Source organism: Puma concolor, chromosome E4 (genome assembly GCF_028749965.1).
Source record: "Puma concolor isolate L17-30 chromosome E4, mPumCon1.1.hap2, whole genome shotgun sequence".
In the NCBI taxonomy this organism is placed as follows: Eukaryota; Metazoa; Chordata; class Mammalia; order Carnivora; family Felidae; genus Puma; species Puma concolor.
The window spans coordinates 47,777,680-47,803,724 of NC_141683.1; the positions used below are offsets into that span (position 1 = coordinate 47,777,680).

At 37.1% G+C, this 26,045-nt stretch overlaps 1 protein-coding gene across 3 annotated transcripts in view; it reads left to right on the forward strand.

Annotated features, from left to right (window-relative positions):
• Window positions 1–26,045, forward strand: part of HMCN1 (hemicentin 1) — a 482,690-nt gene that overhangs the window by 381,315 nt on the left and 75,330 nt on the right. For all 3 annotated transcript variants that reach the window (XM_086694136.1, XM_086694137.1, XM_086694138.1), the window contains 13 exons: window positions 77–238; window positions 1,384–1,497; window positions 1,619–1,821; window positions 2,378–2,459; window positions 2,567–2,698; window positions 3,039–3,188; window positions 5,578–5,737; window positions 8,053–8,177; window positions 8,405–8,588; window positions 9,182–9,279; window positions 10,175–10,453; window positions 22,130–22,326; window positions 25,566–25,647. In XM_086694136.1, coding sequence (XP_086550262.1) covers window positions 77–238; window positions 1,384–1,497; window positions 1,619–1,821; window positions 2,378–2,459; window positions 2,567–2,698; window positions 3,039–3,188; window positions 5,578–5,737; window positions 8,053–8,177; window positions 8,405–8,588; window positions 9,182–9,279; window positions 10,175–10,453; window positions 22,130–22,326; window positions 25,566–25,647 — 1,968 coding nt within the window. The remainder of the gene's footprint in view (window positions 1–76; window positions 239–1,383; window positions 1,498–1,618; window positions 1,822–2,377; window positions 2,460–2,566; window positions 2,699–3,038; window positions 3,189–5,577; window positions 5,738–8,052; window positions 8,178–8,404; window positions 8,589–9,181; window positions 9,280–10,174; window positions 10,454–22,129; window positions 22,327–25,565; window positions 25,648–26,045) is intronic.

Sequence of the window (26,045 nt, forward strand, 5' to 3'; positions counted from 1 at the left end):
CAGGCTTATATTAACAAATTGGAATATGTATTGCTGATAATATCAGATTTCACTTTTAACATGTTTACTTTTATAGTTCCTCCAAGTGTCATCGGTCCTAACCCTGAAAATCTCACTGTTGTGGTGAACAATTTCATCTCTTTGACCTGTGAGGTCTCTGGTTTTCCACCTCCTGATCTCAGCTGGCTCAAGAATGAACAGCCTATCAAGCTAAATACAAATGCTCTCATTGTGCCTGGTAAGGAAGTTATTACTCTTAAAAGGTGGGCAAAACCTTCTCACTTTTCTCAATACAAATGGCATCAACTTAGTCTTTTCCCAAACTTTTGTCTTGTTCCTTTTTTTTTTTTAATGTTTATTTATTTTTGACAGAGGAGGAGAGAGTATGCAAGCAGGGCAGGGGCAAAGAGAGAGGGGGACAGAGAATCCGAAGCAGGTTCCAGGCTCCATGCTGACAGCAGAGAGCCCCACGTGGGGCTTAAATTCATGAACTGTGAGATCATGACCTAAGCCAAAGTCAGATGTTTAACTGACTGAGCCACCCAGGCCCCCCTATCTTGTTCCTTTTATTTGTTCACATTAAATGCCTCTCTTTACCCATTTGGGGCCATTAGGATAACATTGTACAGATTTATGGTTTTAGTGAGAATGTATAGTAACAAGGTCTACTTTCAAGAAATTGTGACATTTAGGAACAACCTGCGGGCGATAGACTCCTTGTGGGTGATAGACTAGTAAAAGGGTGATTTCATTGGATAAAATCAGTGGTTGTTTTTAATCAATCCTAAAGCTCCTTGAGGATAGATAAATAGACCAACAGACAATCACTTCTACACTGTGGGAGATTTAACATATCTTGACTATAGTGTAATTACTGTGTGCTCGCTAGAACCTGTATCAAACAGTTCTACTCTCTATGGTTACTGGAGAGAAAAAATTTCTGAATTTCTTCCTTTATAAGGAAGTAGAATAAATACTGAAATCAAAGGGAAAGGAAGGATCGAAGACACTCAATTCAATTTAGTTCTTTGCTTTTGAATAGGAAATCTCACTGTTAGAAAAAGGATATATTTTGCTGTTTATCTTACTGACAGAAATAGTTATTAAAACAACTACTAGAGGCACCTGGGTGGCTCAGTGGGTTATGCGTCCAACTCTTGAGTTTTGCTCAGGTCATGATCTCATGGTTCGTGGGTTCGATCTCCACATCAGGCTCTGCGCTGACAGTGTGGAGTCTGCTTAAAATTCTCTCTCTGTTTCTCTCTGCCCCTCTGCATATTCTTTCTCTCTCTCAAAAATAAATAAACATGTAAAACTAAGTAAATAAAATAAAATAAAACAGCCTCTATGCCGCTCTTCAGTTTGCATTGTATTTGCCCACAGGTGGTCGAACTCTGCAAATTATTCGGGCCAAGGTATCTGATGGTGGTGAATACACTTGTATTGCTATCAACCAAGCTGGTGAAAGCAAGAAAAAATTTTCCCTGACTGTCTATGGTTTGTCTTTATTCTCCTCATAAAATTCTTTCATTTTTAAACTAGTATTAGAGATTTTCTATCTCAGCATCTTAATGAAAAAACAAAAAAAAATCCTTCTGCTCTTGTTTCCCTTCCTCAGTGCCCCCAAGCATTAAAGATCATGGCAGTGAATCTCTTTCTGTAGTTAACGTAAGAGAGGGGACCTCAGTGTCACTGGAGTGTGAGTCGAACGCCGTGCCCCCTCCAGTCATCACCTGGTATAAGAATGGGCAGATGATAACAGAATCCACTCGCTTGGAGATTTTAGCCGATGGACAAATGCTGCAGATCAAGGAAGCTGAGGTGCATCTTTTATTCTTGTTCGTGTGTCATGACTCCTTGGTGGGATTGTGGAAGAAAGCATTGGCAGTTGCATTCCCTTTACTGCAGTGACAAATAATTCTTATTTAAAAACAGCATCATCAATGCTATTGACCTTATTTTTCTTTCTTTCTTTCTTTATCTTTTAAATTTTATTTATTTATTTATTTTTTAAAAGCAGGATTGTAGAAGGCAATTAATTGGGACATTGGAGGGGTACCTGGGTGTCTCAGTCGGTTAAGCATCCAACTCTTGGTTTTGGTTCAGGTCATGATCTCATGGTCCCTGGGATGGAGCTTTGCATCAGGCTCTGCGCTGATGGTGCGGACCTCCTTGGGATTCTCTATCTCTCCCTCTCTCTCTCCCCCTCCCCCATTCATGGTGTCTCTCTCAAAATAAATAAATAAAACTAAAAAAAAGAAAAAAGAACTGGGGCATTGGAGCATAAAGATGACTTATGATTTAATCTACACGCAAACAGTGTGATTGGTCATCTGTAACTTAATGGAGAACATACAATAGTATCTTTTTCTTTTAGGTATCTGACACAGGCCAGTATGTATGTAGAGCTATAAATGTAGCAGGACGGGATGATAAAAATTTCCACCTCAATGTATATGGTGAGCATCTGCCTCTAATACAGCTCTTTTTCCCCCAGATGTGCAAATGCAAAAGTGTCCTGAATTAGCTTAATGAGGACACAACATTTTCTTCTGTCTTTTCACAGTGCCACCCAGTATCGAAGGGCCTGAAAATGAAGTGGTTGTTGAGACGATCAGCAATCCTGTGACCTTAACATGTGATGCCACTGGAATCCCGCCTCCCACGATAGCCTGGTTGAAGAACCACAAGCCCATCGGTAATATAGCTGTGCTTTTTTTTGTTTTGTTTTCTTTTGCCCTTAATTTACTAATGAAGAAACTAGTACATTTTCAGTACTATGCTTATAGCTGTGTTTACTTCAGAAAGCCTAATTAGTAGTAACTAATAATGATAACTAATAATAACTAATAGTATTCATTACGTAGAGATTTTTCTTTCTTGTTTTTTCAAAGAGGTATCCCATTTAAAATGAAAGTACAAAGGAAGAACACTTAAGAACTATAGTTGCCACATAAAATAAGATATATTATGGTGAATTGCAGAGACGTTAAAATAAGAGCTTTTTATGTTTTGTTTTGCTTTGTTTTCACCTCTAGAAAATTCTGACTCACTTGAAGTACATATTTTGTCTGGAGGTAGCAAACTCCAAATCGCCCGGTCTCAACATTCAGATAGTGGAAACTATACATGCATTGCATCAAATATGGAGGGAAAAGCACAGAAAAATTACATTCTTTCAATTCAAGGTATGTGGGGTATGGGTGGGTCCTGTCTGGCTAAGTCAGTAGAGCATGTGACTCTTGTGAGTTCAGCCACACATTGGGCATAAAGCTTACTTAAAAAAAATTTTTAAAAGGTATGTGGGGTACACTCTGATTCACTTTCAGTTTCTTTATTATATTCTACCTATAAAACAAATAAGACTACATCTAAAGAGATCATTTATAATTGATTGAAAATACCTTTCTTTGTAATTTTTTGGATATTTTCTTTTTTCCATTTTTGTTGAGATATAAGCACTGTCTAATGATGTGACTTACAAAATAACTTTAGATATACAAAAAATATTATCAATTTTCTAACCTATATTTATCAGTAGAGTTGTACTTTCATGAAAATGGTCATAACCGGAAAAAAGAATAATAGATATGTCATAATCTCTATATTTTTTCATTTTTACTGAAATGATTTTCCAATAGTATATATTCTATTGAATTATTTATTTTAATCTGGTATAACTTGTTTTGAGCCAAGCCTATAGATCTGCTTTTATTTATATAGATAAGTAAGATTAACTTATGAAGAGATTGTACTGTGTTCTAACTGCAAGTCAGGGATTGGTTAGATTTCAAGTAAGCATGGATTTTTTACTATTTTGGGGTGAGCATAGGAGCATTAATTCATTCTGCACTTAATCAACTTAATTAACACCTACTGTGTTTCAACATAATTTTGACCACTGGATGGATGGAGAACTTTCATACTTTCCATTTTCAGTAAACCTCTGATTATTACTTTTGGCCTAATGTTTAAATTGGAGTAGAAGTCTAACTTGAAACTAAGTTGAATGCCGGCTTTTTCTTATTTTATTACAGTTACTATGAAAAGAATTTCTCATAAATTATAAAAGTAATTGAATATTTTCTACCTATTTTGTGCTTTGCTAAAGCTAACTTCAAAAATATTTATTTTAGTTTTATTGAGATATAATTGACATATGACATTGTATAAGTTTAAGTTGCACAGTGTAATGATTTCATAAATGTATATATTGCAAAGTAAGATTAAGAACCATCAACTAAAAATTATAAGTAGGAAAAATTGAAATAAATTTATGACTATCGATGGTTTCTCTGATTAGGGATGCTTTGAGATTTCAGAAGCAAGATGAGAAAAATAACTATGCAGAGATTCAGGGTCAGGGATTATGTCTAATTTAGTTTAATGCATTAAAAATAATAAGTGGTAATCATGGGTAATGTGGTATGACCAAACATTTCATCAGATACTTTATGTGTGTAATCATATCTCAGGACTACAAATACATGTATAGGGCCTAGTACAGTGATTGTCGTATATTAGCTACTCATTTTAGGAGTCTCATTAAAACTCCTATTGATTTGACTAATTTAGTAACTGTAAATTCTGCAATTTTACATAGGGATGTGCTGTTAAATATTTAACAACTGACTCTGCAGACAAAAAGGTCCTTATTTGTAGCCAATCATTTGCCAGCTTCTATGGTGTAATTATTCCCATTGTGACCCATTTCAAGCTCCCAATATGACGTCACTGAACATGGAGTAGGGAAGATGTATAAAATTGGCTCTTGCGAGCTGGTGTGCACTACCTCCAGCATACCACCATAATTATTTAGAAGAGGAATTCACATGTGTTTCTGCTTGATACCATTGTCAATATTTTTATTAGACATTATTTCTCAATCAAATCATTAACGTGAAAAGCAAAGCTGGCTAGAAACAGTACAGAAGAAATAATTGGATCTTGAAACCTACAAGTCTATCTATTGTTCAGAATGAAGAATATTTAAATTGCATTATGAAGAGAGAAATAACCAACCTAGATACTCTTCTCAGACATTGATGCCAAGATTTCATAAAACACACTCCTGAGCTGTTCTAATTCTGAACTATATTGAGGATTTAATCTAAAAGTGATTCATTTGGCCAGGAAGGGTGCCCATGAGGTAGATTTGTCACTAGCTTGTGTGACTAAATAATTGTATCAACTTACAAATATAACAGGATTATTGAACTGTTTCCTCTAATCATTCCTCATTTAAAAGTAATTTATGGGGGCCTGTGGGTAGCTCAGCAGGGTAAGCATCCAACTCTTGATCTCAACTCAGGTCTTGATCTCAGGGTTGTGAATTCAAGCCCCATGTTGGGCCCTGTGCTGGATGTGAAGCCTACTTAAAAATAAAAAAAATTAAACATTAAAAATAAATAAGTATAAAAACAAAATAATTTATAAGGATAACAATAGTTGTATCTTTAACCACAACCTAGGAAAAATATGAAATAAAGATGGCATTTTGTTCTATGATTCTATTGTATTCATTGGAATTTATAATCTTGTGTTTTGTTAATGAGAATCTTAATCATTTTCCCAAAGTTCCTCCAAGTATTGCTGGTGCTGAAATTGCAAGTGAAGTCAGTGTTCTTCTAGGGGAAAATGTTGAGCTGACCTGCATGGCAAGTGGCATTCCCACCCCACTTATTCAATGGCTTAGAGATGGAAAGCCCATAAATAGCAGTGAAACAGAAAGAATCCGGTATGTTTTAAAAGAATCTTTACATCATTAATTGTAAGATATTCTTCAATGCCTTTATTCTTCAAATTTCATATGAATAATACCAAATTCAGTGCCATGGGAATTTGGCAATCATTATATTTAGAAAGAGAAAAGATAACATTTTGAAGAATTGGACACAGAAACCCTCCTTAGAGAATTGCTTAAAAGTGTGTGTGTGTGTGTGTGTGTGTGTGTGTGTGTGTGTGTGTGCGCGCGCGCGCGCGCGCGCGCGCGCCTGCGCGTGCATTTCCCTCATCCATCAGCATCAGTGAGTGCTTGGCTCATTTTGCAAAAAGAGACAATATCGTCATAACCTAGTTCATTCCTTGTAGTGATTTGTCTAAATCCCATTTTCTGCTGGTACTTGTTACCCATGCAACAAACTATACAGAGATGAGATAATTACATGGTAAGGGCTTCCTGCTCCCACTTCCTTCTCCAGGGCTTCCTGCTCCTGCTACTTTCAAAAACAAATACCTTTAGAAGAACAGTCCAGAATTCTAATCTCTACTAGATTACTTCATCACAAAAGTCCCATTGTATACACATATTTGAAGAATCAGATGCATAAGTAAGCATTAATTAAATGTATTATACACTTTATAATTTTAAATCAATATTTTAGATTTAGGGTTTGGACTGTTTTCTAGTCAATGAATTGAATATACATGATTTAAAAAATGATAAGTAAATGTTATTTTCTTTGAAGTCATTTTATATTAAAATTTAGATATTTGTTACCTTTAGAAGATTGAGTACATTGCCAAATAATATTTTAGAGATACATTTTAAGTTTTATTTCTTTGGTGTGGGCATATCTCAATAGTTAACAAGTATTTAATTATTTTTATTAAATCAACTGATATCAACCATATTGCAAGCCAAGCACCAGAAAGGTGGTAGGACCCAAGATCTTATGTAATATTTGCACCTAAGAATTTATGATCAGTCACTCGTCTCTTACAATAAGATCCCAAATGCACTTGTTCTTATATCTAACTTACTGATTATTTGTTAACAGCTCTGCAAATAAGTATGTATGGTTTGTAAGTGGAACAATTTGCCAATCAAATAAAGTAATTTTTTCAAGGTCAGCTTCCATTTCCCTTTGCTTATGGCAACTTGCTTTTTGTTTATTCATATGATTAAACTCATTTAATTTTTTTTTTCAACGTTTATTTATTTTGGGGACAGAGAGAGACAGAGCATGAACGGGGGAGGGGCAGAGAGAGAGGGAGACACAGAATCGGAAACAGGCTCCAGGCTCTGAGCCATCAGCCCAGAGCCCGACGCGGGGCTCGAACTCCCGGACCGCGAGATCGTGACCCGGCTGAAGTCGGACGCTTAACCGACTGCGCCACCCAGGCGCCCCTAAACTCATTTAATTTTAAAATTGATATTTTGAAAATGAAAAATACATTAGATTCAGATAATATTGTAATTTTTGGCAATCATATGTCATAACATGATAGGGTAGAAGTGGAGCATTTACTTTTGATATTGGAAGATTCTAGTAAAATCACTATTGTAGGAATAACTTTAGAAAGCCATTTAATCTCTTTCTAAAACACAGGAAGTTTTATATCAAAGTTTTATTTGATAATTAATGGTGTGTGAAGGGGATAAATAATGCAATAATCTTAACTTAAATATCTTTGACAATCTAACAGTATAGTTATTTACTATTATGTAATTCAAAGAAAAAGCTCTAGCAATGTGTAGAAAAATTTTTGCAAAATTTATCTCTACAAAATAGTTGTCACAGTTTAAATAAGCTATCCTATTCTCCTTCCCATTAAAAATATTACTAAGTCATATATAGTTACTTTTTGATTTTTTTTAGTTTCTTGTAACATTCTTCAAATTTCATACCAGAATTTTTAAAAAATTTTTGTTTAATAAATTTTGTTTAATAATTTTTGTTTAATTTTCTATGGGTAAGGAAAAAGTATATTAACTTTGAGAAAAACATGTCTTTGATTGGGATAGAGAAATTCCCAATCTGATTTCATTCGTTTCCAGTTTTTCTCATAAGGAGGTGGCAGATATAGGACATGAATTTTAGTTGGTTCTGTAGAATTTCAGTTGGTTGCCTGAAATCTCCAGTTTCACTAGCTCTGAGTTTAACAGACCTCCGTATACTTAGTGAAAAAGATATGAACCATTATATATCTAAGATGAAGGTGCATTTTATGGTGGTATTTCTTTAAAGAACACAATAACCCAGAGTGAGTTTTCAAGCTCTAAGCTTCACATGAATCATCTCAGTGCCTTTATTGTGGTGTTTTCTATAGGGTGACTGCAGATGGCAGTACATTAAACATTTACGGAGCTCTCCCATCCAATGTGGGGAAATACACATGCGTCGCTACTAATCCTGCTGGAGAAGAAGACCGAATTTTTAACTTGAATGTCTACGGTAAATGTGAAATTTCACTCTCTTTTGACTATGCCACCTTAGGAATCTATCAGTAGAAATAAAAATTCTAGCAGTAGGTGTCTGGAGCATTTAGTTTTAAAATCTGACGTCACTGCTGTTCCTTTTGGGATAAGTAGCAGTATGGGCAATTGTAGTTGAAATGATTTGAACTAGTAATGCACACCCCACCCATTCTCTCTCTCATTCTCATTTTCTGCGGGACATAGTTCCACCCGCAATTAGGGGTAATAAAGAAGAAGCAGAGAAACTAATGGCTTTGGTGGATACTTCAATAAATATTGAATGTAGAGCCACAGGGACACCTCTACCACAGATCAACTGGCTAAAGAATGGACTTCCTCTGCCTCTCTCCTCCCATATCCGGTTGCTCTCAGGAGGGCAGGTTATCAGGTCAGCTTTGATTATATGTGATTTGCTAGACAGATAAAGTCACTGTGACTGTAGGCTTTAACCTCATCTAAATGGTGTTTAAGAAATTTTTTTTCATAAGGTTTCACTGTTGTTTATTTTTCCCTTTCACTATATTTTTAGAAGAGAGAGGATAACAACAATAAAATTGAAATGGTTTTTTATTCTTATTTAAATGCTCACATTTTAGTAAATTTGTATAAAACAGGTCTTGCACAGACAGATGTATGTATCGCATATGTATTTCCAAGAACTACTATTTTAGATAAAACTTTCTATGGAAAGGTAATACGAAGATGCCTACCACAATCATGTGATTTTCATGTTAGCATCATTCTTTATTAATGTATATTTGAAAAATATTCACTCTTAAATTATGTTATATTTTTAATAGCATACTGTCAGTGCCTGATTAACTTTGTGGAACAAATTGCATTTGAGGCATCTGTATTTTGTAACCCTCATAACTAAAATTTCCCAGCATAACTCATAATCTGTGTATAAATTAGAAATATTTTCTTTGTATATGTTGAATGGGATTAAATTATGAAATATGGGGTCAAATTGTTTTTCAGGATTGTGAGAGCTCAGGTGTCTGATGTTGCTGAGTACACTTGTGTGGCCTCCAACAGAGCTGGGGTGGATAATAAACATTATAGTCTTCAAGTTTTTGGTATGTCACGAAGATGCCCCTAGTATTTTACTATGTGTCCAATATTAAGCAAAAGGCTTATATTTAGATATTGACATATCAGAAGAACTGGTAAAATATGATTTTAGTAACTAGGAAAGAATGTGTTTTCTCCCAAAGGGTCCATATTGGAACATACTATCTGTCAAAATACTCTTCTAACCTGGAATCTTGCATTAAGTCAATCTAAATTTTTAAAAATTGCATTTCAATCTGAACACAAGGACCAGTCTTTTCATACAAAGAGAAAGTTCAGAATGTTTTCTAATAATATTAGTGGTACATTTAGAGTATTTAAAATATAAATGAATATGTGCATGTATATGTCTTTGTGTGTGTATGTGTGTAGATGGAGAGACAACCTAAAACATTCCATTTCTGAAATATTAAGGTTTACTGGTCCAAATTTCTACATCCCAGAGAACATCTGAGAACAGTTAAGGAACTATTTACTATAGCCTACAAATGAATTTTGATGGATTATATAAAACTTACTCTAGAAATTGATATTATTTTATTTATTCCACATGCAGCAGTTGAAAGTATACTTCTGTAATTATAATATGCATTATAACAAATTAAAGAGACAAACCTAAGAAGTTAAAAAATGGCCAAAACTTAAAACAGTTTAATTTTGTATGTTCTGCAAGAAAACAGTCCTGAGGTTTCATTGCTAATATTTTGGGAGATTACTATTTAGCCTATCCAATACCTTTTTTTATTATAGGCAGTAATTATTTATATGCTATTTTAAATTCTATATTTTAGTAGATCACAGAAATACTATATAACTAACTGAACCATAAAAATTTTTTTAATCTAAGTTGGTCTCAATTTATAATAGATGTGTAAGTTTTACCTGTTGTTTTCTATATAGTGCCACCAAATCTGGACAATGCGATGGGAACAGAGGAGATCACAGTTGTCAAGGGTAGTTCTGCCTCCATGACGTGCTTTACAGATGGAACTCCAACTCCCAGGATGTCTTGGCTTAGAGATGGGCAGCCTCTGGGTCTTAATACCCGTCTGACAGTAAGCACTCAAGGAATGGTTCTTCAGCTTATCAAAGCAGAGACTGAAGATTCAGGAAGGTACATCTGCATTGCCTCAAATGAAGCTGGAGAAGTCAGCAAACACTTTAACCTGAAGGTCCTGGGTAGGTAAACATTCAATAATTGGAAAACAAGTGACAATAGAGATTTAGTAAATAAATGTAATTCTTAGAATCACTTACTACAGCGACAAAATTTATAAATATTCATTGCATTTCACATTTCTGTTTTGTAATTTACCTAGGTTTACTCTGTGTGTGTGTGTGTGTGTGTGTGTGTGTGTGTGTGTGTGTGTGTGTGAGTGTGTGTGTGTGTGTGTGTTTATTTTATTTTTGAGACAGAGCATGAGCAAGGGAGGGGCAGAGAGAGAGGGAGACATAGAAGCCGAAGCAGGCTCCAGGCTCGGTGCTGACAGCTCAGAGCCTGACACGGGGCTCAAACCCACAAACTGTGAGACATGACCTGAGCCAAAGTTGGACGCTTAACCAACTGAGCCTCCCATGCATCCCTACTCTTTTTTTTTTTTTAATTTTTAATGTTTATTTTTAAGAGAGAGAGAAACAGAGTGGGAGCAGGGGAGGGGCAGAGAGAGAAGAAGAGGCATACAGTCCAAAGCAGGCTCCAGGCTCTGAGCTGTCAGCACAGAGCCTGGCACAGGGCTTGAACCCACAAACCATGAGTTCATGCCCTGACCTGAAGTTGGATGCTTAACCGACTGAGCCACCCAGGTGCCCCTATCTAGGTGTACTCTTACCTGAAGCATGTTAAATTTAAATTATTTTGTTTCCCCTCTGTTTAAAAGATGAAAACTTCTACTTGTAAAACATTATTCATTAACAAAGTCATACAACCAATCGCTAAGTAGATTTTTAAGTTTTTTCAAGAACGAAAAGCTCTTGATAAATTGCAATTTGATGGAAAAGCATAGCATGTATACTATTTTATGTTCTTTCACACAATCTTTCCAAGTGATCCAATTATAGATGATAGTTATCATAGTCATTTCAAAGAGTCTACTTCCATTTACTCTTGTGTGCATTAAAATGAATATTTGAAATGAGTATTACAATGTTCTACACACAATTACTATAAAGAGAAAACACCCCATTTACTTGAAATAAAAAATTTTGACTTTGGAAGAGAAATGAGGAAGAATGAGATGAACTATTTTAATAATTAATTATTTTTGGAGTTTAGTTTGTTTTTTCACTACAATGTCCGTAAAACATCAGCCTCCTCAGCAAACAAAATGTACCTCACAAGGAACAATAAGAATAATTATGGCAAGAGGCTAACCTATGTTTTCAGGATGCCCTGTAATCTTTCTCATAGTACCTATACCAATTTAATCATTTGGATAACGTTAAAAGTCTGCTTCATCCTTAGTTAAGCTCTGTGATGGGCAGTACCCATCTTTCTTATTGCTATATTCCCAAGATTTAGCTTGGCATTTGACACGTGAGGTTTATTCGTTGGATTGAATCGAATGGAATTAGATACTTGCTAGCTGCATTAAAGGGGGTTTTAACTGGGGCGCCTGGGTGGCTCAGTTGGTTAAGCGTCCAACTTCGGCTCAGGTCATGATCTCGCGGTCCGTGAGTTCAAACTCCACGTCAGGCTCTCTACTGACAGCTCAGAGCCTGGAGCCTGTTTCAGATTCTGTGTCTCTCTCTTTCTCTGACCCTCTTCTGTCCATGCTCTCTCTCATGCTCTCTCTCTCTCTGTCTCAAAAATAAATAAACATTTAAAAAAATTTAAAAAAAAAATAAATAAAAGGGGTTTTAACTATAGAGGGAGGCATAATACTATCTAAACAAACAAAGAGGAGACTGCAGTGTAGACAGGTGTTCCATAGAATGAAGGGTGGTAGGGGAGGTGCTACTCCAGGGTATTTAGAGACAAAAGACACAAGAAAGTGTGCATCTGTAAGGAGGGGTGGAGTAACAAATTCCGGTACACCAATTCACAGAGTATCAGGAATAACAAGAGATGACAGAAATGTGATCTTGTACATTGACTATACATTATGTGCCAGGCATGTTTCTAGTCATCATGCAACAAAGAAGTGCTGAACACCTACCATGTATGCAACATATGGCCCGGTCCAACACGTGGCAGTGTGGTAAGAGAGAAAGCATACTCCTCTAGGAATTCAAGAACCCAGCAGCAGAATCACAACCCAGAGCATTTCTCAATGTAGAAAACTAAGGAAGAAAATGTCAGTGATACTGTTAGCATAGTGTACAAAGAACAACCTTTTTAGCTGCAGGGTTTATAAGGATAATATTTTCTTAAAACAGATTTGAAAACTGGCTCAGCAGAAAGATGAGAAGTTTCAGCATTTCAACATCTGTTGAAAGCTAATTCCATTAAAAACCTGAAAAGCTCTTTACTTGGATCAGCGCTACACTCCAAATCTGAAAGTAACCATCTTAACCTGGGGAACGGCTATTCTTAGCTTAATGCTCTCCACATGGTGGGAGGTGTCATGGTGTATTAGTGGTTCTGAAAAGTCCAATGTTAAGAAGAATGATGAAAACAAGGGAAAATGCTCATACAAAGTAAAGCTAAGGAGTTTCGACAGGGTCCAGGCTGTGAAGGGGTTTGTTGACCACATTAAGAATTTGGTTTTTATCATAGAACAATGGGAAGCCATTAAAAGTTCTAGTAAGTGGAATGCCATGAGTAGAGTTGCAGTTTGATAAGACCACTCTGAGTGCAAAGTGGAGAGCTACTTGGAGCAGGACAAGAGTGGATTCTGAGAGACCCATGTATTATTAGGAATTGTGTTTGGCTGTGAATAGCAGAGGCTAAGTATGGCAGCTTGAACAAGTAACTTTTGTTTTTCTTGCTGAGTGAGATGTCTAGAGGTAGGCAGTAGCTGTGTTGGGTAACCAGTTCAGATATTTACAGTTCTCTTGACCTTTACATCATGGTTGTCAGTGATCATGCATTGTGTGCTCACCACCAGCATCAGTAGATTCAACAACAGAACAGGAAAAATAGGCAGGGTGAAGAGTTGCTCCTCTAGAGATTTTCTTAGAAGTCCCACAAAACCACTTCCATTTATATCTCATTGCTCAGAATCGTCACATATCACTCCATCTACTATCTACTACAGAGGCTAGGAATGTAGTTTTTACTGATAGCCCCAACAAAACTGACTCTGATAATGTGAAAGAAACAAAGAGGTAGATAATATTGGGTGGGTGCCTAGATCCAGAAAAGAGGCGATGTTAGTCCAAGTAAATAGTATTGTAACTCAGATTAGTAATGGAGGGGAGAGGAAAAATGTATTTAGAAATGATTTCAGGTAGAAGTAGTAGCACTTACATGAGGATTTGGACATAGGAGAGTGATGAAGAAGAAGATATCAAAAATGACTCCTAGTTTCGGGCTTATGTGACTGAATGAATAAATGCAGGAAATGCTGGAAAAGGACCAGGTTTGGAGGGATAAGATAACAGGTTCAGTCTGAATACATGTTGAGAGTGAAGTAGTGTCCAAACATTTCACTGGAGATGTTTATCTGATAATTAGATTTATGGGTCTTGAGCTCGGAAGAGAGATCTAAGCTAAAAGCATAAGTTCTGGAGTCATCAGAGTATGTGCACCTCCTACTCTGTCCAAAGTATAAGACGTATGAACAAGTCCCAGAATAAAATTGTTGACAATCACTTAACATCTGTAAGACCTGGTGACCGGGGTTTGAATCAGGTGGGAGCATGTTGTTTCTATTACGCTGCTGTTGTTTTCAATCTAGTGACTGTAAGCTTTTGAGGCTAAAGGCTATGCCTGATTAGTCTTTGCATCCACAGCGATTGGCACATGGTAAATAACCAATAAGTAAAAGGAATAAAGAATTGACTGTAAGTCAAATGGAAAATCAGATAAGTGCTTTTGAGTGATACGGGATAGAAATTTTATTGTTGATGTTGAGAGAATCAAGAGAGGATTTATAGTTTTTACAGATAAATTTAATGACCTTAATGTGACCTTGATAGTATTTGAACATGCTCAGTTACGGGATGGAGCTATTGGAGAATGTTCCAGTAGAAGGAAAAACATTAGTAAAGTCACAGAGCAAGAAAAGACTGGACTTGTTGAGGGAAAAGAAGTAGTCTAATTTGAAGTCTAGGTTGCATATAAGTATATTAAAAGTACATAATGTTATAAAGATAAATAAAGGCCTTATTGATGAAGCTTTGGAAGCCATGATAAGGAGTTTTTCTTCAATTCAGTAAGCAACATGGAGACACTGAAATACTTTAAATAAGAAATTTTGGATCATTTTAAAATGCACTTAATAAAATGGATTTTGACAGCAATACATAAGATGGAAGAAAGTAAAAAAGAATGGGTCAGTGGTTAAGAAACTCTGACTTCTTAATTACAGTCTGAAAAGGAGTATAGATTTAATGTATTATCTTTCTCCAGAAAGGAAAATGAAAACCATGGGTGGATTTTTTTTCTTTAAGTAAGCAGGTTTTAATAATAATACCAATAGCTGGGTGGTGGGTAATGAGGAGGGCTTTTGTATTGAGCACTGGATATTGTATGTAAGTGATGAATCACTAGATTCTACTCCTGAAAACAATATTATACCGTATGCTAACTAACCAGAATTTAATAAAAAATTTGAGGGAAAAAAATACCAAGAGCTGTGGTACACATTGAAATAGTAATAACTTTTTTTTTTAATTTATATATGAAATTTATTGTCAAATTGGTTTCCATACAACACCCAGTGCTCATCCCAAAAGGTGCCCTCCTCAATACCCATCACCCACCCTCTCCTCCCTCCCACCCCCCATCAACCCTTAGTTTGTTCTCAGTTCTCAACAGTCTCTTATGCTTTGGCTCTCTCCCACTCTAACCTCTTTTTTTTTTTTTTTTTCCTTCCCCTCCCCCATGGGTTTCTGTTAAGTTTCTCAGGATCCACATAAGAGTGAAACCATATGGTACCTGTCTTTCTCTGTATGGCTTATTTCACTTGGCATGACACTCTCCAGTTCCATCCACGTTGCTACAAAAGGCCATATTTCATTTTTTCTCATTGCCACGTAGTACTCCATTGTGTATATAAACCACAATTTCTTTATCCATTCATCAGTTGATGGACATTTAGGCTCTTTCCATAATTTGGCTATTGTTGAGAGTGCTGCTATGAACATTGGGGTACAAGTGCCCCTATGCATCAGTACTCCTGTGTCCCTTGGATAAATTCCTAGCAGTGCTATTGCTGGGTCATAGGGTAGGTCTATTTTTAATTTTCTGAGGAACCTCCACACTGCTTTCCAGAGCGGCTGCACCAATTTGCATTCCCACCAACAGTGCAAGAGGGTTCCCGTTTCTCCACATCCTCTCCAGCATCTATAGTCTCCTGATTTGTTCATTTTGGCCACTCTGACTGGCGTGAGGTGATACCTGAGTGTGGTTTTGATTTGTATTTCCCTGATAAGGAGCGACGCTGAACATCTTTTCATGTGCCTGTTGGCCATCCGGATGTCTTCTTTAGAGAAGTGTCTCTTCATGTTTTCTGCCCATTTCTTCACTGGGTTATTTGCTTTTCGGGTGTGGAGTTTGGTGAGCTCTTTATAGATTTTGGATACTAGCCCTTTGTCCGATATGTCATTTGCAAATATCTTTTCCCATTCCGTTGGTTGCCTTTTAGTTTTGTTGGTTGTTTCCTTTGCTGTGCAGAAGCTTTTTATCTTCATAAGGTCCCAGTAATTCACTTTTGCTTTTAATTCCCTTGCCTTTGGGGATGTGTCGAGTAAGAGATTGCTACGGCTGAGGTCAGAGAGGTCTTTTCCTGCTTTCTCCTCTAAGGTTTTGATGGTTTCCTGTCTCACATTCAGGTCCTTTATCCATTTTGAGTTTATTTTTGTGAATGGTGTGAGAAAGTGGTCTAGTTTCAACCTTCTGCATGTTGCTGTCCAGTTCTTCCAGCACCATTTGTTAAAGAGACTGTCTTTTTTCCATTGGATGTTCTTTCCTGCTTTGTCAAAGATGAGTTGGCCATAGGTTTGTGGGTCTAGTTCTGGGGTTTCTATTCTATTCCATTGGTCTACGTGTCTGTTTTTGTGCCAATACCATGCTGTCTTGATGATGACAGCTTTGTAGTAGAGGCTAAAGTCTGGGATGGTGATGCCTCCTGCTTTGGTCTTCTTCTTCAAAATTACTTTGGCTATTCGGGGCCTTTTGTGGTTCCATATGAATTTTAGGATTGCTTGTTCTAGTTTCGAGAAGAATGCTGGTGCAATTTTGATTGGGATTGCATTGAATGTGTAGATAGCTTTGGGTAGTATTGACATTTTGACAATATTTATTCTTCCAATCCATGAGCAGGGAATGTCTTTCCATTTCTTTAAATCTTCTTCAATTACCTTCATAAGCTTTCTATAGTTTTCAGCATACAGATCCTTTACATCTTTGGTTAGATTTATTCCTAGGTATTTTATGCTTCTTGGTGCAATTGTGAATGGGATCAGTTTCTTTATTTGTCTTTCTGTTGCTTCATTGTTAGTGTATAAGAATGCAACTGATTTCTGTACATTGATTTTGTATCCTGCAACTTTGCTAAATTCATGGATCAGTTCTAGCAGACTTTTGGTGGAGTCTATCGGATTTTCCATGTATAATATCATGTCATCTGCAAAAAGCGAAAGCTTGACTTCATCTTTGCCAATTTTGATGCCTTTGATTTCCTGTTGTTGTCTGATTGCTGATGCTAGAACTTCCAGCACTATGTTAAACAACAGTGGTGAGAGTGGGCATCCCTGTCGTGTTCCTGATCTCAGGGAAAAAGCTCTCAGTTTTTCCCCGTTGAGGATGATGTTAGCTGTGGGCTTTTCATAAATGGCTTTTATGATCTTTAAGTATGTTCCTTCTATCCCGACTTTCTCAAGGGTTTTTATTAAGAAAGGGTGCTGGATTTTGTCAAAGGCCTTTTCTGCATCGATTGACAGGATCATATGGTTCTTCTCTTTTTTTTTGTTAATGTGATGTATCACGTTGATTGATTTACGAATGTTGAACCAGCCCTGCATCCCAGGAATGAATCCCACTTGATCATGGTGAATAATTCTTTTTATATGCCGTTGAATTCGATTTGCTAGTATCTTATTGAGAATTTTTGCATCCATATTCATCAGGGATATTGGCCTGTAGTTCTCTTTTTTTACTGGGTCTCTGTCTGGTTTAGGAATCAAAGTAATACTGGCTTCATAGTATGAGTCTGGAAGTTTTCCTTCCCTTTCTATTTCTTGGAATAGCTTGAGAAGGATAGGTATTATCTCTGCTTTAAACGTCTGGTAGAACTCCCCTGGGAAGCCATCTGGTCCTGGACTCTTATTTGTTGGGAGATTTTTGATAACCGATTCAATTTCTTCGCTGGTTATGGGTCTGTTCAAGCTTTCTATTTCCTCCTGATTGAGTTTTGGAACCGTGTGGGTGTTCAGGAATTTGTCCATTTCTTCCAGGTTGTCCAACTTGTTGGCATATAATTTTTCATAGTATTCCCTGATAATTGTTTGTATCTCTGAGGGATTGGTTGTAATAATTCCATTTTCATTCATGATTTTATCTATTTGGGTCATCTCCCTTTTCTTTTCGAGAAGCCTGGCTAGAGGTTTGTCAATTTTGTTTATTTTTTCAAAAAACCAACTCTTGGTTTCGTTGATCTGCTCTACAGTTTTTTTAGATTCTATATTGTTTATTTGTGCTCTGATCTTTATTATTTCTCTTCTTCTGCTGGGTTTAGGCTGCCTTTGCTGTTCTGCTTCTATTTCCTTTAGGTGTGCTGTTAGATTTTGTATTTGGGATTTTTCTTGTTTCTTGAGATAGGCCTGGATTGCAATGTATTTTCCTCTCAGGACTGCCTTCGCTGCGTCCCAAAGCGTTTGGATTGTTGTATTTTCATTTTCGTTTGTTTCCATATATTTTTTAATTTCTTCTCTAATTGCCTGGTTGACCCACTCATTCGTTAGTAGGGTGTTCTTTAACCTCCATGCTTTTGGAGGTTTTCCAGACTTTTTTCTGTGGTTGATTTCAAGCTTCATAGCATTGTGGTCTGAAAGTATGCATGGTATGATTTCAATTCTTGTAAACTTATGAAGGGCTGTTTTGTGACCCAGTATATGATCTATCTTGGAGAATGTTCCATGTGCACTCGAGAAGAAAGCATATTCTGTTGCTTTGGGATGCAGAGTTCTAAATATATCTGTCAAGTCCATCTGATCCAATGTCTCATTCAGGGCCCTTGTTTCTTTATTGACCGTGTGTCTAGATGATCTATCCATTTCTGTAAGTGGGGTGTTAAAGTCCCCTGCAATTACCACATTCTTATCAATAAGGTTGCTTATTTTTATGAGTAATTGTTTTATATATTTGGGCGCTCCGGTATTCGGCGCATAGACATATATAATTGTTAGCTCTTCCTGATGGATAGACCCTGTCACTATTATATAATATCCTTCTTCATCTCTTGTTACAGCCTTTAATTTAAAGTCTAGTTTGTCTGATATAAGTATGGCTACTCCAGCTTTCTTTTGGCTTCCAGTAGCATGATAAATAGTTCTCCATCCCCTCACTCTCAATCTAAAGGTGTCCTCAGGTCTAAAATGAGTCTCTTGTAGACAGCAAATAGATGGGTCTTGTTTTTTTATCCATTCTGATACCCTATGTCTTTTGGTTGGCGCATTTAATCCATTTACATTCAGTGTTATTATAGAAAGATATGGGTTTAGAGTCATTGTGATGTCTGTATGTTTTATGCTTGTAGTGATGTCTCTGGTACTTTGTCTCACAGGGTCCCCCTTAGGATCTCTTGTAAGGCTGGTTTAGTGGTGACAAATTCCTTCAGTTTTTGTTTGTTTGGGAAGACCTTTATCTCTCCTTCTATTCTGAATGACAGACTTGCTGGATAAAGGATTCTCGGCTGCATATTTTTTCTGTCTAGCACACTGAAGATCTCGTGCCAATTCTTTCTGGCCTGCCAAGTTTCAAAAGAGAGATCAGTCACGAGTCTTATAGGTCTCCCTTTATATGTGAGGGCACGTTTCCCCCTTGCTGCTTTCAGAATTTTGTCTTTATCCTTGTATTTTGCCAGTTTCACTATGATATGTCGTGCAGAAAATCGATTCAAGTTACGTCTGAAGGGAGTTCTCTGTGCCTCTTGGATTTCAATGCCTTTTTCCTTCCCCAGTTCAGGGAAGTTCTCAGCTATTATTTCTTCAAGTACCCCTTCAGCACCTTTCCCTCTCTCTTCCTCCTCTGGGATACCAATTATGCGTATATTATTTCTTTTTAGTGTATCACTTAGTTCTCTAATTTTCCCCTCATACTCCTGGATTTTTTTATCTCTCTTTTTCTCAGCTTCCTCTTTTTCCATAACTTTATCTTCTAGTTCACCTATTCTCTCCTCTGCCTCTTCAATCCGAGCCGTGGTGGTTTCCATTTTATTATGCATTTCGTTTAAAGCGTTTTTCAGCTCCTCGTGACTGTTCCTTAGTCCCTTGATCTCTGTAGCAAGAGATTCTCTGCTGTCAGCTATACTGTTTTCAAGCCCAGCGATTAATTTTATGACTATTATTCTAAATTCACTTTCTGTTATATTATTTAAATCCTTTTTGATCAGCTCATTAGCTGTTGTTATTTCCTGGAGATTCTTCTGAGGGGAATTCTTCCGCTTGGTCATTTTGGATAGCCCCTGGCGGTGGTGAGGACCTGCAGGGCACTTCCCCTGTGCTGTGGTGTATAACTGGAGTTGGTGGGCGGAGCCGCAGTCAGACCTGATGTCTGCCCCCAGCCCACCGCTGTGTCCACAGTCAGACTGGTGTGTGCCTTCTCTTCCCCTCTCCTAGGGGCGGGATTCACTGTGGGGTGGGGTGGCCCGTCTGGGCTACTTGCACACTGCCAGGCTTGGGATGCTGGGGATCTGGCGTCTTAGCTGGGGTGGGTAGGCAAGGTGCACAGGGGCAGGAGGGGCAGGCTTAGCTTGCTTCTCCTTAGGTGATCCACTTCAGGAGGGGCCCTTTGGCAGCAGGAGGGAGTCAGATCCGCTGCCGGAGGTTTGGCTCCGCAGAAGCGCAGAGTTGGGTGTTTGCGCGGAGCGAGCAAGTTCCCTGGGAGGAACTGGTTTTCTTTGGGATTTTGGCTGGGGGATGGGCGGGGGAGATGGCGCTGGCGAGCGCCTTTGTTCCCCACCAAACTGAGCTCTGTCGTCAGGGGGCTCAGCAGCTCTCCTTCCCTTTGTCCTCCAGCCTTCCCGCTTTCTGAGCAGAGCTGTTAACTTATGACCTCCCAGACGCTAAGTCGCGCTTGCTGTCGGAACACAGTCCGTCAGGCCCCTCCGCTTTTTGCAAGCCAGACTCGGGGGCTCTGCTTGGCCGGCGAGCCGCCCCTCCGCCCCGGCTCCCTCCCGCCAGTCCGTGGAGCGCGCACCGCCTCGCCGCCCTTCCTACCCTCTTCCGTGGGCCTCTCGTCTGCGCTTGGCTCCGGTGACTCCGTTCTGCTCAGTAATACCTTTTTTAAAACCTTTAATTATAAAAAAAAACATATTCAGAAACACAAGAGAACTGTGTAGTTTATAGATTATCTCATCGAATGCTCACCATGATCCTATTAGTTAAATAATAGTGCTGTCCTTATTTTAGAGGTTTGCCCAAATGCACTAACTTAATAATTGTTGGAGCCAGGACTCCAAACTCAGGCTCTTTGACTCCAGATGTTCTGCTGTAAACCTCTGTTCTAAACTGTGTGCCTGATTTAAAAAAAAAAAAAGTCTAATCCTTGGAGCTGTCCAACAACTATTTTGGCTGCCTTGTGAAATAGTAAGCTGGAAATATTCATAGAAAACTTGAATGATCATTGTATGGAAAGACTGTTTTAAAGGGATTCCTAAACTTGAGAGTAGTTGGACTAAGGAACGTTAATGTTTCTTCCAAGTGTTTAGATTCTTTAACATCCTCTTGAGAAAGGTAATTTAGAAATATAAATAACAAAAAAGGAAATTATTTCTGCCCAGACATAACAAATGTGTTTTAGGCAGAAATAGTCTCCAAATGTAACCGTTTTTTCTTCTGCTTAGTCATTGTTTCCTCCTACAGTTCTGCATGGAAAAGATGATAGCAAAATTCCACAACATTTGCCTGTTGCTTTAAACAATAGATATCTAGAAGGTACAAAAACACACTGCTATGTTTAAGTATGTCTCCTTAAACAATGATACAAGATGGCTTCAGTTTTTATTGTTTTCAAATCTTTGCAGTTAGGTAAGACTCCTCTAATTATCTGAATCCCAAATGCTGAGCTATAATTACCTTTCCATTTACTTCATGATCTATGATAGGCATGATCTGTCCCTCTTAAATTTTTTTTTTTCCAACGTTTATTTATTTTTGGGACAGAGAGAGACAGAGCACGAACGGGGGAGGGGCAGAGAGAGAGGGAGACACAGAATCGGAAACAGGCTCTAGGCTCTGAGCCATCAGCCCAGAGCCTGACGCAGGGCTCGAACTCACGGACCGCGAGATCGTGACCTGGCTGAAGTCGGACGCTTAACCGACTGCGCCACCCAGGCGCCCCGATCTGTCCCTCTTAAAATAGTGCCAATGACAACGGGTAATAGCGTGTAGGAATTATTTTGGTATCTTTGTTTTAACCAATTTATATTATATGAACATACATTTGAGTTGAATTTTCTTTTAAAGTTTCTAATCAGCAGTATTTTATCAAACAGCAAGTTTATTTTGTTGTTTTTAATTCCCTTTAAATAGAACCACCTCATATCAATGGATCTGAAGAACCTGTAGAGATATCAGTGATTGTTAATAATCCACTTGAACTTAACTGCTTTGCTTCTGGAATTCCAACTCCTAAAATTACCTGGATGAAGGATGGAAGGCCCCTCCCACAGACAGAACAGATACAAACTCTTGGAGGTGGAGAGGTCCTTCAAATATCTAGTGCCCAGGTAAGTGTCAAAGTCAAAAAGTTATTTAATCCTGGGTTAAACCTCTCACTTGCTAATGGAGAAATTATGTTTTAGAATCCAAATCTCAGATACAAATCAAGTCCAAAGACACAGATCTCTCTCTGTAACCTTAAAAATGGGTAAATTGGTTCTATGGTATGCCTGATTGGTAGACACAAGGTAACATGACTTAAAGAGCAGTAGGAGTATCATATTAAACTCAGAAGAAAGCAAGATGCTTTAATTTCTGCAAATTTTTCTCAGTGCTATAAGTGATAATATATTTCCTGAAGCTCTTAATTTGTACCATGCAGCCCTTTACAAAAGTGGCAAAAAACAATCCAACATATATACATATGAGGTCTCAAAGAGCATTTCTGGTCTCCAAAATGAACTAGGAGACATACGAATCTGAACAGATACAATTTTTCAATCAATTCAGTAAAATTGACTGTTCTTTTAGTTTGTGTTTAAGGAAATTCATCTTAAATTAAAAATATTAAAGAGAATCATGTCTGGGATGTCTTATTATAACAATCTTCTGTTTTACTAACAAAGACAAACCTTATATTACAGATATTCTCCATCTGTGCCCTAATACCCTAATCTGTAACTTTGGGATAAAAATAGTAATAATACCTAACTCCTACACTTGAGAATTTCAGAGATCATCTAACAGGATGTGCCTAGACTGGTGCCATAGGCATGTAGTAATGTTAAATAGAGTTAGATGGAATTGTTGTTTTTCCTGCTGCTATTGTCATTATCATAATCATTGTTCCTTTAAACCTGGAATAACAAATTATTTAATTATATTCTGTGTGGTTTTTCACTGACAAAAGAGGAAGGAAAGGGAGCCGGAAAAAGAGAGCTAAGGGTTATAAATTGTCTACTGTGGTCAGTCCTATGTTCAACTCTGGGCTCTATCACACCAGTGACTCTCATGACAACTCTTTGAGGCAATGTCTTTATCTCCACTCTACACAGCCAGAAACAGGCACAGAGAGATTAGTACTTGCATGACAAGTTTGGTGATAGAGCTGGGTCTCGATCCTACATTGGGTTCAAAAGCCTTACCAGTGGAACTCAGCACATTTCTGGTTTCAGTATCAAGGAGAACACGACTTCCATTCCCCTCTTTTCTCTCCAACAAATATTGCAGTAACTCAGAGGAAACTCGAGTTAAATTGTTAAACCACTTACTGAATGAAAACCCTTGAATGTTATAATTTCAACAGATAACAGATCCAGAAGAATTTTGTAACATAAAGGGAAAGGAAACTGTGTGGAATCGAATTATAAAAACAAAGAAATGGTGGTAAATAAACCCTAAATGAAGATTAAGGCCACATCACAGTAGGTCTAAATGGAAACATTATATAGTTGGGTTGTAACAAAAGGAGACAAAGATCCCACAGAGTATTAGTTGGTGACCCACATGCACTAGCTATTGTGGAGAATACAAACATAATACATAAAACATGTCTCAGCCTTCCAGAAGTTTCCAGTTGTCTCGAGTACATAAAACTACACACATGATAAAATTAGGAAATGAAACAGTTCAAAAAAAACATTCAAGATATTTTCAAAGTAGAAAATTAAATACTATTAACTCCCAAGACTGATCTTGGTTCCTCTGCTCCTCTGTGTTTTCACATTTTGTACGTATCTCTATTATAGCACTTACTACATTAAATTTCACTTATCTGAACTTTGTCTTTTCGTGTATGCAACTACAGCATATAGTTATGACTGGCACATAGTGGATGCTTTGCAAATTCCAAATTGTGTGCTAGAGACAAGAGTTTCCTAAAATATCTTCCATCAAATGCTAGTTCTGTGAGTTATTCCACTGGGGGAAATTCTGTGACCAAATACAGTTGGAAAACCTTACATACTATACCTTCCTCTTCTTTGTGAACCATAGTGCATGTCAACAATTCCACAAAATACTGCTCTAGAGAAATCTGATTAACTGTACCTTTTCAAACCCTCTATAAACAGAACACAGTTTTGAAAATGTAGCTAAATATAATGACTGAAGGCATGCAGAAGGGCACAGGTTGTCAGGAAATATTTATTGGAGGAGGTAAAGACTTAAGAGTAAACTTGAATGATAGTTCAAGTTTGGTTAAGTCAAAACAATTGGGGGTGAGCAATATTAACTGGGAATAAAATTAGTTGATAGAGAAAAGTTGATTTTTAAAGGTTTTAGACATTGATGGTAAATTCATAAATTATTCTCCAGGCAGTGGTCCATCATTTTGAATTCTTAATTGAAGGACTATGTGAGTGTCGTGCTTCTTAAAGTTGCATTTAAGTATTTTTGCAAACATACCAGTCTTAAATTTTTTCAAAGGAGTTTTTGCAACCTACAAAACAGTTTTTCCATAACTTATAAAGTCAATTTTGAATGCAAGAATTCAAAAACTCACAATATTCTAGTAATGTTCAAGTAGTAAAAATAAATGAAAACGGGATTTTTCTGCTTTTCCAAAATACATTTTTCACAGAAGTAAGATCATCTGTTTCCCAGAGTATATTTTATGGGTACGTAAGCATGGGCTGTGTCTACACAATGTCAAACATACGAAGGAAGGCTCACACTTTCAGTGGAAAGTATGCACAGGGTTTTTAAAGAAATGTTTCTGGTTTTAGTCAGATACGAGTAGATTATTCTGTCAGTCTGACACTGTTTACAGCCGGGTTACATAATATAGCTCTTTTGTTTCACCATGTTTACCAAAGGTAGATTCAAAATATGGTATTAATGTACTTTATTTAAATAACCTGATATTTTATTTGTTTACTTAAATTGCATTTTATTTTCTTCAGGAAGATGCCAGTTGAACTTTTAAATGGCAGATACCATTTAAATCGATAAATACTAACGGGTTCAATAAACATTGTATATCTAGTCTGTCATGTATGGTGTGGGGTCCTACATACATCTGCCTTTTCTGTGATCATTAAATATACCTAACATGCAAATGTTCTGAAATCAAATATTGAAACCCTCTTAAAACATCGTTTTATATATGATAGAGATGCCAAGCAGTGCTCACTACCAGAGTGCTAATCACAAATGTTAAAATAGTTTATTAAATTTTAATTGTTGTGCTATCCTAAATGATACCTTGCTTTGTGTAAGACTTTTACATTCATTCTAGTAAATACTTATTCTCATCACTGAAACTGACAAGTTAACATTGTGTAATTCACCTATTTGGATTTTGCAGGTAGAGGATACAGGAAGGTACACATGTCTGGCATCCAGTACTGCAGGAGATGATGATAAAGAATATTTAGTGAGAGTGCATGGTAAATTTGGCAAAATTTCCTACCATCTATCGTATACCTAATTAGAAGCCATAATTTATGGAGCATGAGCAACTCCATCATATGTTTCTACATAAGGAAATATATATTTTGCAAATCTGGTTCTTATATTTGGCTGACCAAGTCCTTCTTGAAAAACTTCCGCGGGCTTTTTGACTTATTTATTTTGTTCCTGCACAAATAATTCATGGTTATTGATTTCCAGTCATAGAATATAAATTACAATAAATAAGAAAATATGTCACCCGGTCTTACCACACAAAGGCCTTTTTGCATACAGATGTCGCAGAAATGTCTCATACGACATGTAGTATTTAACTTCATTTTCATCTCTCTTAATGGCATTATAAACATGTTTTCGTGTCAAAAACCATATTTTT